The sequence below is a fragment of the Strongyloides ratti genome (assembly GCF_001040885.1).
Source record: "Strongyloides ratti genome assembly S_ratti_ED321, chromosome : 2".
Classification (NCBI taxonomy): domain Eukaryota; kingdom Metazoa; phylum Nematoda; class Chromadorea; order Rhabditida; family Strongyloididae; genus Strongyloides; species Strongyloides ratti.
This window is the reverse complement of record NC_037308.1, coordinates 14520035-14539959: the sequence shown is the minus strand read 5'-3', so window position 1 is coordinate 14539959 and position 19925 is coordinate 14520035. Positions and strand designations below refer to the sequence as shown.

General features: G+C 21.0%; 8 protein-coding genes across 8 annotated transcripts; 4 read left to right on the top strand and 4 right to left on the bottom strand.

The window, feature by feature from the left end:
• Window positions 1-545: 545 nt before the first annotated feature.
• SRAE_2000462500 (Protein of unknown function DUF267, Caenorhabditis species family-containing protein) lies at window positions 546-1256 on the top strand (the record flags this gene model as incomplete). The annotated part of the gene is made up of 1 exon (XM_024643516.1): window positions 546-1256. The coding sequence occupies one exon, from the start codon at window positions 546-548 to the stop codon at window positions 1254-1256; it is 711 nt and encodes a 236-aa protein (XP_024509178.1).
• Window positions 1257-2522: 1266 nt separating this feature from the next.
• SRAE_2000462400 (UDP-glucuronosyl/UDP-glucosyltransferase family-containing protein) lies at window positions 2523-4163 on the bottom strand (the record flags this gene model as incomplete). The annotated part of the gene is made up of 2 exons (XM_024643515.1): window positions 2523-3965; window positions 4005-4163. 2 exons carry the CDS (start codon window positions 4161-4163, stop codon window positions 2523-2525), a joined length of 1602 nt encoding a protein of 533 aa, XP_024509177.1.
• An 896-nt stretch (window positions 4164-5059) lies between these two features.
• On the bottom strand, window positions 5060-6649 carry SRAE_2000462300 (UDP-glucuronosyl/UDP-glucosyltransferase family-containing protein; the record flags this gene model as incomplete). The annotated part of the gene is made up of 1 exon (XM_024643514.1): window positions 5060-6649. One exon carries the CDS (start codon window positions 6647-6649, stop codon window positions 5060-5062), a length of 1590 nt encoding a protein of 529 aa, XP_024509176.1.
• Window positions 6650-7356: 707 nt separating this feature from the next.
• Window positions 7357-8287, top strand: SRAE_2000462200 (Golgi phosphoprotein 3; the record flags this gene model as incomplete). Its single annotated transcript, XM_024643513.1, has 2 exons — window positions 7357-7542; window positions 7589-8287. 2 exons carry the CDS (start codon window positions 7357-7359, stop codon window positions 8285-8287), a joined length of 885 nt encoding a protein of 294 aa, XP_024509175.1.
• A 1014-nt stretch (window positions 8288-9301) lies between these two features.
• SRAE_2000462100 (Hypothetical protein) lies at window positions 9302-10201 on the top strand (the record flags this gene model as incomplete). Its single annotated transcript, XM_024643512.1, has 3 exons — window positions 9302-9701; window positions 9739-9930; window positions 9975-10201. 3 exons carry the CDS (start codon window positions 9302-9304, stop codon window positions 10199-10201), a joined length of 819 nt encoding a protein of 272 aa, XP_024509174.1.
• Window positions 10202-11493: 1292 nt separating this feature from the next.
• SRAE_2000462000 (Hypothetical protein) lies at window positions 11494-12358 on the top strand (the record flags this gene model as incomplete). Its single annotated transcript, XM_024643511.1, has 2 exons — window positions 11494-11898; window positions 11942-12358. 2 exons carry the CDS (start codon window positions 11494-11496, stop codon window positions 12356-12358), a joined length of 822 nt encoding a protein of 273 aa, XP_024509173.1.
• Window positions 12359-13351: 993 nt separating this feature from the next.
• Window positions 13352-13905, bottom strand: SRAE_2000461900 (Hypothetical protein; the record flags this gene model as incomplete). The annotated part of the gene is made up of 2 exons (XM_024643510.1): window positions 13352-13650; window positions 13707-13905. 2 exons carry the CDS (start codon window positions 13903-13905, stop codon window positions 13352-13354), a joined length of 498 nt encoding a protein of 165 aa, XP_024509172.1.
• A 2449-nt stretch (window positions 13906-16354) lies between these two features.
• SRAE_2000461800 (Importin-5) lies at window positions 16355-19719 on the bottom strand (the record flags this gene model as incomplete). Its single annotated transcript, XM_024643509.1, has 2 exons — window positions 16355-19205; window positions 19265-19719. The coding sequence occupies 2 exons, from the start codon at window positions 19717-19719 to the stop codon at window positions 16355-16357; spliced, it is 3306 nt and encodes a 1101-aa protein (XP_024509171.1).
• Between the last annotated feature and the right edge of the window lie 206 nt (window positions 19720-19925).

The following is a 19925-nucleotide window of genomic DNA, read 5'->3' as shown; positions in this document are numbered from 1 at the left end:
ATCATAATGAATAAAAAAGAAGATATTGAAAATCTAAATGAAATTTCTAGTGATATTAATTTATGGCAAAAAAATATTTTTTTTCCAATTTATTATTTTTCAAAAATTTTTGGTATTCCAAAATATCAAACATCAGAAAATAAACACAATTTGTGTAATAAATTTTTCAAACTTTTACTTAATTTTGTACTTCTTTTACCATTAGTTCTTTTTTTTATTTATCATATTACAATTGACAATAGTTATGAGGTAAGTTAAAAAAAAATATTAATTTTATTATTATTTAATTATTAAAGCATCTAAAATTATATAATCTAGAAAATAATTTGATCAGTACTTATTTTATTTTTGCAATATTATCAATTTCTTTTTACATTAGAATGATAAACAATAATTTTTTTTTTAATTTTATTAATTTTTTTTCTGAATACAAAAAAGTACATCTTGTTTCAATGTCTAAAAATCAGAAAACTCTTATGAGAGCAAAAACAAAATACATAATTTTTTTATTTATATTTTTTGCAACATTTATCTATGATGAAGTTATGAATTTTATAAATTATGATAAAAATGTAGATGCTCACAAGAGGTATAAGCAGTCAATAATTCATGGAAAATCAACATTTATTGTGGATGTTTTAGTAATGTTATATGCTAAAACAGTCATTCTTTTGTTTGTCTCAATTTATACATGTATTTATAATGCACTTAATTATGAAGCAGAAGTTTTTTATGAAGAATGTAATTATATATTAAATAAAGATTTTAAAGAAATAACTGAAAAATTAAATATAATATCAATCAAACATGCTAAATTATATAAAGTAATATCATTTTCACATCAAACAATTGGAACATGGACTAATTTTGCTATTTTAAATTCTACAATAATGATAATTTTTGGAATATCTGTTTTTAGATACTACAAATCAAATACTTCAAATATTTTTGATATGTTACAAATTTTATTTCCAATAATTTGTTTAATTTATTTAGAACTTATTATTCTTAAACCAATATGTTCTATGGATAAACATCTTAAAAATATAAAAAATACAATACTTAATATTCCATATATATGGAATAAAGAAAATTATCAATTACATGGAACAGCATTGTCTATAGCAACAAGAAGTGATCATTGTGAATATCATGGATTATTTATGAATTTAATACCTTTTAATGATAAAACAATATCAATTTTAACTTTATCTATTATAATTATATCTTTACTTCTTGGTGAAGCTGTTCTTTAAAAATTTAAAATATTTTTTAAACAAATAAAATTATGTATTTTATAACTAAACATATAAAAAATTAAAATATTTTTAGTTTGTGCAATTAAAAAAAATTTTTTGATAAATTTGTTCTTGTTAAAATAAATTTTATAAAAAAAATTTAGTGTTAATTTATGATGCATTTATGAGTCATTTATTATAATTAAAAAAATTATTTTTATTCTTTTTTTTTTAAATTTCTATATATTAATATAACTATTATAACTACTAACAAAATAGTTATTATAAAAGATAATAACTTTTTATGTAAATCAGTTCCATTCAATAATTTTAGAATGTAATGATAATATTTATAAAACAAAAAAAAATTTAAGCTTATTTATTGTTATGTAATAAATTTAATTGTGTAAATAATTCTAGATTACAGTATTAGTTTTAATTTATTTTTAATTAAACATTTTAAAATTTAACAAAAAAAAAATTTAATTTACTTTTTAAAAATTGTTTAATAAATTAACCTTAATAAATAAATATCATTTAATTATTTTTTTTTTTGTAAAAATATCAATTTTTTAAATTTTATTTAAAAAAAATTGTTAAAATTGAAGCAATTCTAAAAATAATTTTTAAATCTGTCATTTTTAATTTTTATCATTAATAAATTAATTGAATCAAATACATTAATATATATATAAAATAATATATAGTTTGTATTAAACATCTAACAACCCAATGTATGTTTTAGCAATAACCTATCAATTATTAATTTTTTGTAATTGATAATATTTAAAATTTGTTAAATTTTCTTTATTTAGCAAAAAAAAAAAATTTTTAAACTATTAAATCTATAAAGAACCTGTTTGAAAAAATATTTTAGATAAATCTATTATTTATAAGTTGGTAATATTGTTAATTAAATTATATTACAATTAATGAAAAAAGATGAATTTTTTTTTGAATAATGAAGGTATTTGGCTAATCATGAAACTAGTGTAGTTAATTGGTTTTATCATCTAATTATTATAAATGAAAATGTAGTAATTGATATCTAATAATAAAAGTGTAAATGTTCATTGTAAAAGACTATCTTTTTGCAAAATTTAATTATATTTAAAGATACAAATATATCATTTGAACTAAATTTATAGTATTCGTATCACAAAATATCTTATGTTAAATTTTTTTGATTAGACTAATAGTGAATCTTGAAATATTGTGTAAAATATAAAAAAGTTTTTACAATGACAAAATAATTTACAAATAAAATATTATAAATAATATTTATTATTGTTTTTTATATTTTTTTATGTTACTTTTTAATGGTAAAATAAATAAAATATACTTAAAACTTTTAAAAACAATAAAAATAATCAAAAATGATATTATACTAAATATAAAATAAACATCTATATTATATAATTCTATAAAATTCATTTCCATTGAAGGTAAATCCATTTCTTTTACATTACCAAATGAACCAGCAAAATTAAATGCTTTTATTAAAGTATTTTTAGCATCAAATGGATATTTAGCTAACATTGATGATAATCTTATTGCTTTTTCTTTATAATTATCATTATTTAAAATTTCTTCAATACTTTCTGAAAGTTTTTTACTATCAAAAAGATTTTTTTTATTAAAAATCTTTGATGTTTCATATCTTGTAAACATGTGAGCATTTCTTTTTTGATCAGAAAATAATGGAATAAAAATTGCTGGTGTTTTAGTGTTTGCTAATTCTATTACACTATTTAATCCACCATGAGTTATAAATAAATTTACTCTTTCATCATTTAACAATCCAATTTGTGGAATCCATTTTTTAAAAATTATATTTGAACAATTACCATTGGCAAAAGATATATTAGTACTTTCATATTTCCAAATAAAAGTTATATTAGGAAGACTTTTAAATGCTTCAAAAATTCCTTTTTTAATATTTTCTGGCATTTCATTAGACATTATAGCACTTCCAAAAGATAACAATACATTTTTTGATCGTTTATTTAATATTTTATCCCATTCACTGTCAAGTTGATTGTCATTTTCAAACTCTATACCACCAATTTCAATAACTTTAGAAGTTTTAGGATGTGGAAAATCTAATAATGGTGATGTATTAACAATTGTAAAAGCTACATCTTTAGTTAATTTATGAATATCTGGTGCTTCAGATCCATAAATTTCATCAAAAGCTTTTTGTGTTGATAGAATAGATGCATCAACATACATATATTTAGACACATAATAAGTTATAGTGTTTCTTAATCTTTCTCTAAATCCTTTAGGTATGTTTTCACCACCCATTATAGGAGGAAGATAACTTGTTGGGTACATTAAACCATAATCATCAAAAAAAGATTCACCAAAACCTGTTGCTGCACCAGATATTATTGTTTTTATATTGATTTTATTAAATATACCAAAACCACAGGATGAAAATTTTTCCACAAAACCAATATCAAACTTTTCATTTTTTAATTTTTCTAATAATTCTTTATTTGTTATTAATGATTTACATTGTTTTTCACTTATACTCCAAACTTGTTTAAGAATTTTTGAAGCAGTAAAAATGTTATTTTCTTGTGTTGACCAAATACTTTTATCAAAATCAATTTTCATTAAACCTATTTCTTCTTCAACATCCATACCATCAATTATAATAACTTTAGCTTTTTTAGAACCAATTGTAGAAACTTTACGTGCTTGTACTTGTTGAATGACTGTCTATAAAAAAATATATTTTTATAAAATAAATAAACTTACAACATCATTTCCTGCTTCTTGAAGAATATCAGCAATTTTTCCAACAAATTGTACATGTGAATGTGATAATCTTGGATTAAAAACAAGAATCTTCCAACAATTAACACAATAAAATAGATAATAAAAAAATACTATATTAAATGATAAAATTAACATCATTTAAAATATTACAATAAATTTACAAAAATTAAATTATAATATTTTTTATTATAGTAACCACCTACCAAAAATGGTTTAATTATCGTTTAAGAAAAGGCGTTTAAAAATAATAGAAAATGATAAAATAAATAATAAAAAAGTGAAAAATAATTATTACATATTTTATATGAATGTATAGAAATTATTAATATATAATGACTATCATTCATTAATAATTCTAATTATTATTATTCTTTTAATTATTTATTGCAAGATATACTATAGTTATTAATTTGATAACAATATTGATAATATTCTTGAGAATAAAAAAATTTAATATGACTATTTTGAATGGTATTTTTAGAATTTTTTGTTACTTTAAATTCAAAATGATTTGATAAACGTATTAAGTTTATATTTATTGAAAAATATAATTATAAATAATATATCTGTTTTTTTTTTATCTTTTTAATTGTTTTTGATAAATAAAAATTTATCATTAAATATTTTTTAAATAAACCAAAAACATAGAGACAATAATTATGCTCAAATGCCAAATTAAACTTTTTTCTTCATAATTTATTTATTAAATTTTGATTACTAACGATTTTGGCTAATTTTTATCTAATTTTATTTTCAGTAGATAGTTGTACTGGTTTAAGAATAATCACTGAATGCTTATCTTTTTGTAAGATATTATTAATTTTTTTTATATAATTAAAATTAAATGTAAAAAATTTTTTTTATGAATTTTAAACTAAAACATTATATTTCAAAGTTACATTTAACAGAAAAAAATATTATTATAATTAATAAGCTTATTGAAATACTTTTAATAATTTTTAAATAAAATTAACAAATATTTAAATTACAATTTAAAAAAAAACTATTTCATATTAATATTTCTACTATCATATTTAATCAACTTTATTTTTGATAATCTTTTTTCTACATAACATTATGATTTTTTTTCCTACTTTATATGCTATCGTTATGCTAATAATTACTATCAAAGATAAAATAAAATAAACATCAATATTGTAAAGTTCAATTATATTCATTTCCATTGAAGGTAAGTTCATTTCTTTAATATCTCCAAATTCTGCAGCAAACTCAACACTTTTTATCAATTTCTTTTTTGCCTCATGAGGATATAAAGATAACATTTTTGCAAGTTTTTTGGCGTTTTCTAAATATTTTTTATTGTTTAATATTTCATTAATATTTTTTTTAAATGTTACTGGATCTCCAAGTGTTTCTTTTTCCATGATAATAGAACACTCATATCTTTTAATCATAAATGAATTTCTTTTTTGATCAGTAAAAAATGGTATAAAAATTGATGGTACACCATTATAAGAAAGTTCTATAGCACTATTTAAACCACCATGTGTAATAAATAGGTTAACTCTTTTATCCTTTAATAAATCAACTTGAGGAATCCATTTTTTTAATATTACATTTGGATAATCTTTTGCAAACGAAATATCATTGTCTTCATATTTCCAAATAAATGTTACATTTGGAAATTGTTTAAATGTTTCTAATATAGATTTTTTCTTATCATCTGGAATATTTTTTGATTTTACTACACTACCAAATGACATGATAACATTTTTTTCTCTTATATTTAGTATTTTATCATACTCATCATCTAAACTTTTTCCCTCTACTATACCAATTCCTGCAATATCTACAATTTTTGATGTTGTTGGATGTGGAAAATCAATTAATGGATTAGAATTTACAAAATGAAAAGCTGATTTTGACATTAATTTCCAAAGATTATATTTTCCTTCACCAAAAACTTCATCAAAAGCATCTTGATCTTTTGAGTTAAATGATTTAATAATAAAATATTTAGAAAATAAATATGAAAAAACATTTTTAGTTCTTTCAATAATACCTTTAGGTATTCCACCTCCTCCAATAATTGATGGAACATAACTTAATGGATATTCAAGACCAAATAAATCATAATATGCTTCATTAAGACCAGTAGATGATCCAGATATAACTTTTTTTATACCCATCATCTCAAATAAACCAAAAGCGCATGGATTATAAAATTGTGAAAAAGCAATATCAAAATTTTCTTTTTTAAATTCATTAATTAAAGTTGTATTTTCAATTAAATCTTTACAATTTTGTTTTAATAAAATAGAAAATTTTTTAAATAATGATACCATACTTAATGGATTGTTACCATTTTTTCTCCAAACATCATCTTCAAATAGTTTAAGAATTTTCATAAAATCGTCATCACCTATTGGATTATTAATACTAATTACTTTAGCTAATTTAGATCCAATAGTTTCTATTGATGCAATTTGAATTGGTTGAAGAACAGTTACTGAATGACCAGCTTCTTGAAGAGTATCAGCTATCCTTCCAACATATTGAATATGAGAATGAGATCTCCTGGGATTATATACAAGAATTTTATATGAATGTGAAACAAAAAATAAAAAAGGAAGTAAATAAATAAATTTATTAATATATAACATTTGAAAAATATAAAGAAAACATACTTTAAAACTATTCTTTTATAGAATAAAATTATCATACTTTTAAAGATATTGTTATCAAGAATTATTAAATATATTTTTTTCTGATAAGAATAAGAAAAATTACTTATTAAAGTAAAAATAAAATTATAATAATTTTTTCTAATGAGAAATAATGATATATAATATTATATAAATTAATTGTTTTAATTTATATAAAATATAAATATTTATTTTAATTTAATCATTTTAAAAATAATTTTTTTAAAAAATTTTTTAAAAAAATTTTCTTATTTAATACTTTATAAATATTATCTTTAACATACATTAATATATCATGACATACATTCACACATACTGATATAATCAAAAAACGTTTATAACATTAATTATATGTATATATATATATATAGAGGCATATCATATAATAAAAACTTTTGTTACTCGATCTTTCTTTTTCCTCTCTTATCTATTATATATTTTAAAAATACAAGACAATATGTAGAACATTTTTATTTGATATTTTCTTTATATTTTATTATAAAATATTTTCAAGTTTACTATTACACGTTACCAACATTTGATATCTTAAAAAGATTTAACATTTTTAATATTTTATAAAATTGAGGTAAAAAAAAAATTTATATTTATTTAAATTTTTATCAGTAATTTTTGTTATTAATATATATTATTATTATTTATGTAGTATGCATGCTTATTATTCATCAAGATCTGAATCAATGGATTGTTCTTTAAGGCAAAGAAATAATGGAAATGTTAAAAAAGATAATAATAGTGATGATAATGATGAAAAAAAAAATAAAAATTTTAATGATTGTGATCAGTTAAATTTAATGGAACAATTAATGATAATGTCATTAAGAAAACAAACTGTAAGTTATTTATAATATTATTTTAATATTTACTTTTTTTGATAAGACAACATTATTATCAATAAATGTTACAAATGAAAAAATTAGTGTTATTTTACGTGGTGCTTTATTAATAGAATTAGGATTAAAAGGATATTTAGAATTAGATGGAAGAGGATGTTTAAGAAAAAAATTATCTGATAGAAATATAATTGTAATAAAAAAAGATAAAATTAGTGATTTTTTAATGAATCAATGTATAAATTATATATCAAAATATAATGGTAAATATTCTATTAAATCATGGTTACTATTTTTATCTGGTCAATCATTAAATTTTATGATGATAAATTCACATATTAAATTAATGAGGGAAAAATTATGTAAAAATTTGGTTGATAAAGGTATTTTAGAATGTGGATTACAGACAAATTTTATTTTTAAAATGCATAATTTTAAATTTAGAAGTCGTGAAGAACAAAATAAAATATTATTATTATTTCAAAGAGGACTATTATCAGAATATAAACCTGATTATACTAAATATGATTCTAAAGTTTTAGCATTAATTTTTCTTACATACGCTGGAGAGATTGAAAATTTACCAACAGAGTGCCTTAATGAAGATGATTATGTTAGAGCAATTAATAATTTATATAGTATAAAAGATTCAAATTTTAATGAAATAGCAAGAAGCGTAGATAATAAATTTGGTGATCTTTACTGGGGTGTATTTGATGCTATAAAACAGTTATTTAATTTGTAGTAAAATATTTATTTATGTATATATATATATATTTGTAAAATTTATGAAGAATAAATAAAAAAAAAATTGAAAATTAATAGTTAGTTATTATATTTATTACTACTTTTAAATTATATTTATAAAGTTTTTTTTTTCCGTTTAATTATTTTGTTTTTTTTTATAATAATAGTTGTGACATTTTTGAAAAATTTGTACGTATATTTATCATTCGAGAAAAAATATTTGCACAAGAAGTTATGACACACATGATTGAACAATAATAAAATATATATTTTATTATCTCTTATATTATTTAGTATATTTAAAATTTATATTTATTTTATTTTTAAATTGATTGATTATATATTAATAAGAAATAATTTATTAAAAATGTTTAAATTAAAATTGTTTTATGGCATATATTAAAAGTTTTTTTTTAAACTATTAATCATAAAAAGGTGTAAAATTTTTATATGCAAATAATTAATTAGTTATTATTTATTTTTTTGTTAAATTAATATATTTTATTGCAATAAATATTAATTTAATGGTAAAAGTAATTAAAATAATTTTTTTTTAAATAATCATCATATAAATATTAAAAAAAAATTATTTATGTAAATTAAAATAAATATGTATATTTGAAATACAAATAATTGAAATATTTTCTCTTTTAAATATCTTCTAATAAAGTTAAAAGAATAAATTTGAAATATTAGCGAGTATTATATAACAAATTATCTCCGATAATATTAACCATAATTAAAAAAAGTTTATAAGAGAAATATATAATGAATAGAGTATCTTAAAGTTTTAAAATAGGTTGAAAATAATAGTATTATTTATCCAATACTAAACTTTTATCTTTAAAATTAACAAATATTCATTTTTAATTGGGTTAATCTAAGAACTATAAATTTCCAATGTTTATTCTTCTTGATCTTTTATGTTACATGTTAAATTTTTATTATTATCATGAAATATTTGTTGCTTTTATTTTACTTACTAATAAATATTCACAACTCATTAGAATGTATGAAGGCAAATCCAAATGATCCTCCAACAACAACTATTGAGCCTATAACATCTACTACAATAACAATATCTTCAACAACAAGTATTTCCACAACAACATCTCCAATAACAAGTACTTCTACAACTACTACTACGACATCTCCAACAACAAGCACTACCACAACAACTACTACGACATCTCCAACAACGAGTACTACCACAACAACTACTACAACATCTCCAACAACGACTACTACTACAACAACTACTACAACATCTCCAACAACGACTACTACTACAACTACCACAACTACAACACCACCATTATGCCCTACTCAGACTAATAAAGTTCAATTATATTTAGATTTAACAAATTCTGATACATTCTCTTATAATACTTTTGGTAAAATAGATGGAACAGGTAAGTTAAATGAAAAAATATTAATTATTATTTAAAGATTGTGCCTCATGTCCAAAATATCAATATTTCCCTTCTGAAAGTGGTGATATTATAACATTTGGAGAGGAATTAGCAATAGGATATTTTGCCTGTTCAAATCAATTTATATGTATGTGTGATGAATCAAATAAATGTTATACTTCAACATCACCTGAAACTTATGTTGTAATGACATCATCATGTACTGGAGGTAAGTATAATTATCATTAAATTAAAATTTTATATATAATTAAGGTACATGTTCTGTGTATGGTATTGTTGGAACATCAAAAGTTCCTGTAGCAGGTGAAGGTTTCAAAGATACTGGTAATACAATTATATATCCAGCAGATGAAGATTTTAGTTTAAATTTAACATCAGAAAGTATGGCATCAGGATTATATCCTAAAATTAAAGCTATAAAATGTGGTGCATGTAGTACCACTATATCACCATGTCTTTCAGGATTAACAATTCCTTAATAAAATATTATTAAAATTATTTTATTAATTGATATTTTTAAATTTTAATAATATATAATAAAGATTTTATAATTAATAATTATTATTTGTAAATAACTAGACAAAGATTTATTTATATATAAATTATATTTTTAATTTAACATTAACCATTAGTTTATTACAATTTATAATAGAAAAATAAAAATATTATTATAAAAAATATAAAAATTAATTAAGTTTCAATAAAATTAGAAATAGTTTATCTTTTTAAATTTTAAAAATAAAAAAAATATATATATAAATTAATAATAAAAAATAAAATGATACAAATTTAACATATTTTATTATTAAATATTTTTTAAATAATAATTATCATGAGAAAATTTTAAAAATAAATTTTTACTTACATTAAATATCATATAAGTTAATTATTTATACAAATTATTATTTTAAAATGGTAAAATCTTAGCAAACTGCGAATATGATATCCTTATTATTTCCGACAAAAAAAAATTAATTAGCTGTATAACTGAGATATTTCCTTAATAAAAAATCATTTTTCAACGGAAATATTGAATATGAGTCTTATTCATAGACTCTTGAAATGTTTAATAAATTAAATTACTTTATAAAATAGTTGATATTGTTATAAATATTATCATTACTAATGTTAATAAGTTCATAAATGTATTTATTTTAATTTTTTTTAGTATTAATATTCAAAAAAACAAATTTTTATTAATATATTTTGACATTTATATATTACTGTAATATATTTTTAAAATTTTTTATTCATTAAATTATATAATATTTATGTGAATTTTTTTTATTAATATGAGAAAAAAATATTAATCATTAAAAAGTTCTTGTTCTTAACTTTGAAAATATTAATTTTATCATTTATTCTTTTTTAAAATATTTTAACAATATTTATTAAATAATACTTTATAACTTATTTTTGTACATATTTTGTGTATTTTTTATACAAAATTATCAAAACTTTTATTAAACTTTTTTTATGTATATTTAATTATTTGAAGTTGTTAAAGTATATAATACTTCTTTTTAAATTTCCACGCCTTATTTTCTATTTCAAATAAAAATATAGGAAGTAAAACTACAGCATGCTTTCTATTCCAATGATGATTGGAGTCATTATATGTTTGATAAGTGAAATTCCACTTTTTATACTTCTACCATTTATGCTTAAATTTGTTTTCTCAAAAAGTAGTTGGCATTTATATTATAAAACAGCATTTTTAATGTTACTTTTTTCAATTTTTGTTTATGTTCTAAGTACTTTTTTGGTTGATATGTTATTAATTTTTATATCTGAAATAATTGATTATCCACCACAAAATTTTGAAGAAAAACTTTATTTTTTTTGTGTTTCTGCTCAAATATATACATCAGCATTTATTAGATCATCTAATTGGATATTAGTTATTGAAAGAGTAACATCAACTTTAAAAAGAAAAGTTTATGAACAATGGCACAATTATTATATTTCTATAGGTATTTGTACTATTATTATAGCATATGGAAGTATTGTAAAAAATATTAGTTATATTATTGATGGTTTTGAAGAAAATTATTATACATTTTCAATAGCATTTGATTTTATAACAATATTAATATCAATTTATCTTTGGTATATAAATATAAAATTAAGAAGATTAACAGTTATTGGGACTAAAAATTTATCAGAAAAATTTCAGGTAGAATAAAAATTATTTATTTTTAATAATTAAAATTTTTTAGATAAATGAAAATATTTGCCTAATAAAATTTACATTACCATTTATTATTTCATATATCATAATAAATACAGCATTTAACTTTTTACTTGATTTTGGTGGAACACTTATATCTGATGAGGACCTTATATTAGCATATAATGATTTTTGTGTTTTTTTTGCTTATTTAATAATATTTCTATATGTTTTGATAAAAAATAAGTTTATTAAATGTTTTTATCATAATGATAACAGGGAAACAGTATCATTAACAAGAACTTTAAAAAATATTGAAAATACACAAAATAATGTAACAGGAAAAACTGATCTTAATTCAAAACAATCTCAAAAAAATGTAAAAAGTATAAAAATTAATGGAAAAAATATTCCAACAAATTTTAATAATGAAACATATTATCGTATCATAACAAAGTCATGGTAATCATTTTAATAAAAAAATATATATTTGTTTGAATGAATTTTTTTTTTGAAATTTTAATTATAATAATTATAAATTGTTAATATTTTAAAAAACTATTTTTTTTCCTATATACAACGTAATTTCTTTCTTGATTCTATTTATAAATTACTTCATAATTATAATGATTTTTATTTTAATTTTAATATTATATTAATAAAAAAAAAATTACATTAACATTATTAATTAATGTACTTTTATATGAAATAATTTTTATAATAAAATTATATAATAAAATTTTTCATGTTATATGTTTTTTCTACTATTTTTAATAATAATTTTAAAGGTATATATACATAAATATAATAATAATTTAAACCTATTTACTATTTTGCTTATGATTTTATTTATTGATATTATTAATAGAAATGATATATCAATTAAAATTGATGAATGTCCGTACCAGTGTCTAGTTAAAAAATTTTTATACAAAAGTATTTACCATAAAATTTCTTTTTATCCTTTAAATAATACAAGGTTTACGAAGTAAAAAAAAAATCATTAAATAATAAATGTAAAACATTTTTTTTATAATTAAAAAAAAAAGAATATTAAATGATTTTTATATTAAACCACAAAATTAATGTGGCAATTAAAAGTTTTTAACTAAAAACTATCAATTAATGTAATATGAATTAACCTATAAACATTACTCAAAAATAAAAAAAAAATTTTATTTATATTTTTAAAATTATGATATAAAAAAATAAATATAATCTTTCTTTTATAAAAAGATTTAATTTTATATATAGATAAAGATGTACAACAAAACAATTGTCAAGTAGAAAAAAAAAACATTGATAAAAGATTGTCCTTAAAAATATATTTATATTAATATGACAATTTTTTTTTAATCATTTGTTTAGATTTTATATAATATTATTGGTTTTGACTATTAAGCAAAATAAATATAATAATAATGGTTATAAGATTTTTATTTTTCATTCATCAAAACTATTATTTTTCTTCTTCTTGTACTTTTGGTATTTCCATATTTGAAATAATATCATAGACAGAGGAACGATTTTTTGAAATATCTACTCTATTTAAAAGAGAATTAAGACGTTCCTGAAAATCATCATCTTCTTGTTGATTTGATTGAAGTCTTTCATGAAAACTTCTTCTCCTTTTTTCTCTTTCCTCTTTTTGTTCTTTTAATGTTGCTAAAAGTTTATCACTATGTTCACGTAATCTTTTTTCTACCTTATCCATATATTCATTAAGATGATCTAATTGTGAGTCTAGTTTTTTAATTTCTAAAATAAATAATAATTATAAATGTTATTTATAAATTCATATATATATTGTTTACCTTCATTTCCTTCATCTATTACAGGATCTGTCTCATGTAAAATATCCATTGTACGAGATAAAAGAGAACGTGTCCCTCCATCAGGAATTGATTCATACAAATCATTATTATTTCCATTATTTGTTGCTAAAGGTGATATTGGTGGATTTTTATCTTTCCTCATTTTAACAACAGGTGGTTTACCATTTATATCAGACATCTTTGTTTAACACAAAAAAAAATATATTATTTATAAAACCTAGAAAATAAAAAAAAAATATATGTAAAAATATTTAGACAAGTTAGCTAATCAACTAAAAATAATTCAAAAATCAAATAAAATATATATAATAATTTGCATCTTCCCTTCATATTAAAAAGTAAGAAAATTCTAAAATACATTTACCTATATTTTAAAATATATCACTACTGTATGGTAAGTTTAATCTTTTATGTAAACGAGAATTGGTTGAAGAAAAATGGAAACTAGTTAAATATTCTCAAAAACTTTTTATACTAATATTGCCGAAAGATTTTACCTATCTATTTGACTCTCCATTTATATTAACAATAATTTAAAATTATATTTATAAAAATTATTTAACATAAACATACATATATATATATATATATATATATATATATATATATAATATATTAAACAACAAAATTACCTCCTTCATTTATTATAAATTTAAAGAAAGTATCAAAGAGAAAAGTATAAAACAATTTATAGATCAATCTTTTTACAAAATATTTCTTTATATATAGTGGACTAAATAGTAATAAATTTATTATATCAATTGGTAAACGGAAAGTTGATTTTCAAACAAGGCTATTAAGCAATATATATAGACACATTATGACAAACAAAAATACTGATCATGTTTTAAAGGTAATTATTGTTAGATAAGGTAACTACAAACATGTTCTTTAAATATATATATAATATATATATTATATATATAACAATATATACTAATTAACTATATATAAATTTACTCATTCTTAAAAAAAAATTTTAAGAAATATATAAAAAATAATTTCAATTAACACATTTTTATATAAAAAAAAATATTCTAATAAATTTTAAAAATATATAAACAATTAAAAATAAAATTAAAACTAAAATTAGTATATTATATAATTTTGAATTACAATCACATTTTCTTTATATCGTTTTATTATTTTAAAAAAAAAAAACTTTAAACTCCACCTATATATATAATAGTAAAATCTATTGTACAAAATAAATACTAACATTTTAATTAATATATTTGAAATTAATAGAACACTTCTTCTCATCACATACATAAATTTTACTCTACTCTCTTTTTGAAAATAATTACTCAAAAAAAAAAATATATATATAATATTGTTTAGTTAAAAAAAAAAACGAAAGAAATTTTATTACAAAATTATTATTAAAAAATATTGAAAAATTGTTATACATATGTGTTATACTATAAATAATGTATTTTCAATACTATAAAAATGAGTAAAAAAAAAAATGATACAACATTTTACTGTAAATAATAATCTACTTATATGTTATTAAAGTATCAAAAAAGAATCATTCTTTTTAAGATGGATGTTAAAAGCTTTTTTTAAGTATTTAAAAAAGTAAATTTCTATACATTTTATCTGAAAACATGTACCTACCAAATAATAAGTAAAGTGCTATTGTATATAAAAAAAAAAGTGTTATGGTATAATTTAAAATAAAATAATACACGTATTGATATTCATGTATTAATACAATTTACCAATCATTTTAACTTTATAAATAATATAATAATATTACATAACAAAAACTGTCAAAAACTTTCCGATTCAGTGATAAAAACTTCTTTACCATTATTTTATTATAATGAAAGAAATCATAAAAAGTTTAATAGAGCAGAATTATTATATAGTTACTTTTACTAAGAATTGATAATCAATAAAAGTTCACTGTTTGTATTTTACCATCATAACATGTTATATATACCTACTTTATCAGATTTATGGGTATGTATTAGTTAATTTTTAATTACACTTCAAATCATAAAATATAATTTTCTATCACATAAAATATTCATCAAAATTTAAATATAATCATTTGGTATTATCAAAATTAATTATATTTTATATGATAGATAATAAAAGATAAGACAAACTTTTTAACAATATTCTTATCTCAATGTAATTTTATTCTATTTAAATGTTAATATTATAAAAAAAAATTATATATATTTTATATATGAAAGCAATATTAATCATTTAACAAACAATTTAAAAAAAAAACAACCTTTTAGGGTTGGAAGAAATTGATGAATTTTTAAATACAAAACACAATTAATAAATCATAGAAATTCATCTTTTCATAAATATTATAATTCATATAAAAGTACAAAAAAAATAACGTCAACAATATATAAAACACAACCAAAGAACAAATTTTCTTCCAAATAATTTAACAAATGAAAAATCTTATTACATAAACAAATATCATTAATAATTACTTCGTTTTCTGGTATGTAAAATTAATTATTAGAATATAATTAAATAGGCATCTCCAAATAGCATCTTTTTACTAAATAAAACCATATGAAATATAACGAAAAAAAAATACTTGATGAGCCAGATAATATAGTAATGTAATATATAATGTAATCTAACAATTATCTTTATAAAGATCCTTGTAAAAATAATTTCTGATCTTCACTTAAATTTGCTGCACCAACAGCAGCACTAAACAACTCAGCATTAGCTTTAACTGACTTAAGAATATTTAATAATCTATTTTTAATTTCTTCAACTTCATTACCTTCAGGGAATGCTCCTTTGACAAAAGCTTGAGTAATAATATAAATCAATCTTGGTATATTACTATTATTCTCACCAACAACCAAAGGATGATTTGATTCAATTAAATCACACAAATATCCATAAACAAATGGTGATTCTTCCTCATCTTCCCATATAGGTAACCATGATAAAAAGAGTGGTATCATATCATTTATATTCACTAAACTTGAGTTGCATTTTAAAATTTTTGCTACAGCTGATATAGCATTCTCTGTTGCAGCACACTCCTCCTCAGTACTACGAGATTCAGTTCTTTGAATGATATTGATAAGACGTGGTAGAGCTTGACGACATGGTTCAGCATAACCTGGTCCACCTTTTAATGCCATCATACCACAACCATAAGCAGCAGCTTGACGAATTTCTGGATACTCATCTTCAAGATAATCAAGAATTGGTTGAAGAAATACTTCTTGATATTGTAAACTTTGTGGTCCACCATATTCTATTACATCATCAAACACACAAATAGCCCATTGTCTTTCATAAAATTGTCTTTTCTTATCAATAATAATATCAGCAAAATGTTTTCCTATCTTTTCAAAGTATGGTAGATATTGAGTTCCAAATGTTTTGAAAAGTGAATGAATAATATCAGATATTTTTCCAAGAATAGTTGTCTCATTTTCAAGATAATCATCAATTTGTTCTTGAGATTCCTCATCTGCATCCTCATCTTTCAAATTTTCTTCATACAACTCTTTTCTTTTCTTATATTCTTCCATTTGTTCATTGATGATTGTTGTTATGATATCTATTTCACGAGGTGTAACAACATTTGGTCCAATTATTTCAACACATTGTCCAAGTTCTTCAAGAAAAGTTCCAACAACATCACTATCTCTTTCATCTTTTAGAGCATCTTGCATGGCTGGAAGAATTGTTTCCCACATCTTTTTAACGTATTCTGCTCCTTTTGGTAAAGCAACTTCCAAAAGAACAGGCATACATTCAGCTGCAGACATTCTAACAACATCATGAAACATAAATTTAAGTAATGGCAACATTAATTCCATAACTGGTTCAACATACTCAATGAAAGCACCCTTAGCTTCACGAGCATAACAAACAATCATCTCACAAGCTGTAGCTTTTTCTTCTAATCCACTAGTTTTAATTCCAAGTGATTGATTATCACCAATATTCATAAAACTCCAGTTTTCACTATCACCAACACCATAATTTGTATCATCTTCAAATAACATAACATCAGGTTTAACTGAAGCAGCTTTCATAACAGCTGGCATGACCATTGGAAGAAATCTACCAAATTTCTCTCCAAGAATCTTACATATTCTGGCCCATGAACTAATCATATATGAGACTAATGGATCATCAGGAACAGTCTCTTCATTTTGTGTTGTCAAAACAACTTCCATAATTTCATTAACATCAGGCTCAAATTTTTCGGCACCTACAGCAAGACCAATTAAAGATATGCATTCAATAGTCTTTCCCCGTAAAATTTTATACTCTGGAGCAGTTGTATTTTTAAGGATATATTTCAATGGTGGAATAAGCCTATCATAATAAGCAATAAATTGTTCTTTTGCAGCATCAGCAACAGAAGCAACAGTTGTAATAACTTGCTCAAGAACAATCTTTTTACCCTTTTCTAGTAATTGTCTAAAAGTATTTTCAAGGACAAATTCTAGTTTAGCGATGACATCAGTAAGGTAAATAGATATAATATTCTTTGGGCATTCTTCAGAAAAGTTGACTAAAGCAGCACCAGCATGAGCAGAAACACGTGGATTACCTAGATCTGTTAATGTCTCAAGAAGAGCTGGAACAACAACGTTATGACATTTCTTTTGAAGTGTTGGACCAAAGTCAGTTGACATTTGTCCTATAGCATTACAAGCAGCATATCTAACACGAGGATGTTCATCCTTAAGATATGGTAAAATTGTGTTTACAACATTTTCAATATGTGGTTCCATTTGCCTTTTACATCCTTCACCGGAAACAGAGATAGCCATAATAGCAGCATGACGGTGTTTCCAATCATTTGATTTGAGATATTCACTAGCAAGTCCAAGTAAATGTTGAAGGAGAGATTTTCCACCAAGTGCACATGATAGTCTATCAAGAGATGACTCACCAACGCTATAATCTTCCTCTTCATCATCACCAATATCAGGAGAGTCATTAAAACACCAATCGGAAATGTCGTCATCAATATTGGTCATAAAAGTCATACAAATTCTAACCATTTCAGGTATTACTGGTGCAGCTCTTTTTCTAATAACACTTGCACTAGATTCAGTAAAAGCAACCATAACTTCTAAAGCACTATGTCTGAAGGAGGAATCAATATCACCACGAAGGCAAGTATTATGGCAAAATTCCAAAAGTGAATTAAGATGGGGATTTATTAATTTTGGTGTTGCAGCAACAACATCACATAAATTTTGTATGACTGTTGCATCATCATCACCAGCATCAATAGTACATTTACAGATTTCAATGATTGCTGGTATTTGATCAGACAGTGGTTGAATTATCTTTGGTAAACCTTCATGTTCTACAACAAATGATACAAAAGCTTTGACTGCAGAAACTCGAACAGTTGATAAATTTTCACCATAACTTAAACATGAACTGAAGATTGTTTTAACATCACCAATATAGTTTGGCATTTGTTCCCCAAAAATATTTGGTACATTTCTAAAAATTTACAAAAAAAAGAAGACAAAGTAAGATAAGATAAAAAAATTTAAACATACTCAATCAATAACATAGCAGCTTCTCTTAATTCAGGTGAAGCAGTAGGAACATGAGCAATAAACTTAAGAACCTTATCCCATGTTTGAGATAATGTTTCTGCATCAATACCTTCTTTAGCAAATTCTGCAATAACTTCAATAAGTCTTTTCCTTAAACCATTATTATTTTCAAGAGTTGCAGCTTCCAAAAGTTTGTCTCTAAACTCTTCCACTCCATTGTTACCTAAAGCTCTGGAGATCTCATTATAAGAATTAACTAGAAGACGACGTAACAAAACGAGAGCCATATTACGAGACTCTGTTTCACAATCAGCTTTTGAATATAATTGGAAAAGTAATTGACATCTTAAAAGAATTGATATTCCTTCATACGCAGTCTCAGCTTCCTTGCGAATTTCATTATCTGTGCAGAGGATTCTTTTAATCAGTTCATAAAATTGATCCAAATCTGCCATTCTAAGACCTTCAACTTAGCCACTAAAATTATTAATATTATTTAGGATTTATCAATTAAATTAGTAATAGAAAAAAAATCATAATGAAAATGATAATGAAAATAAATATTTTTCGCTACAACAAAGTAATTGCGTAATTACAACATATAAATACTTTCCCAATACAATATTTCTCAAAAAGAGAAGTTTTTTTAAAGTGTTACCTT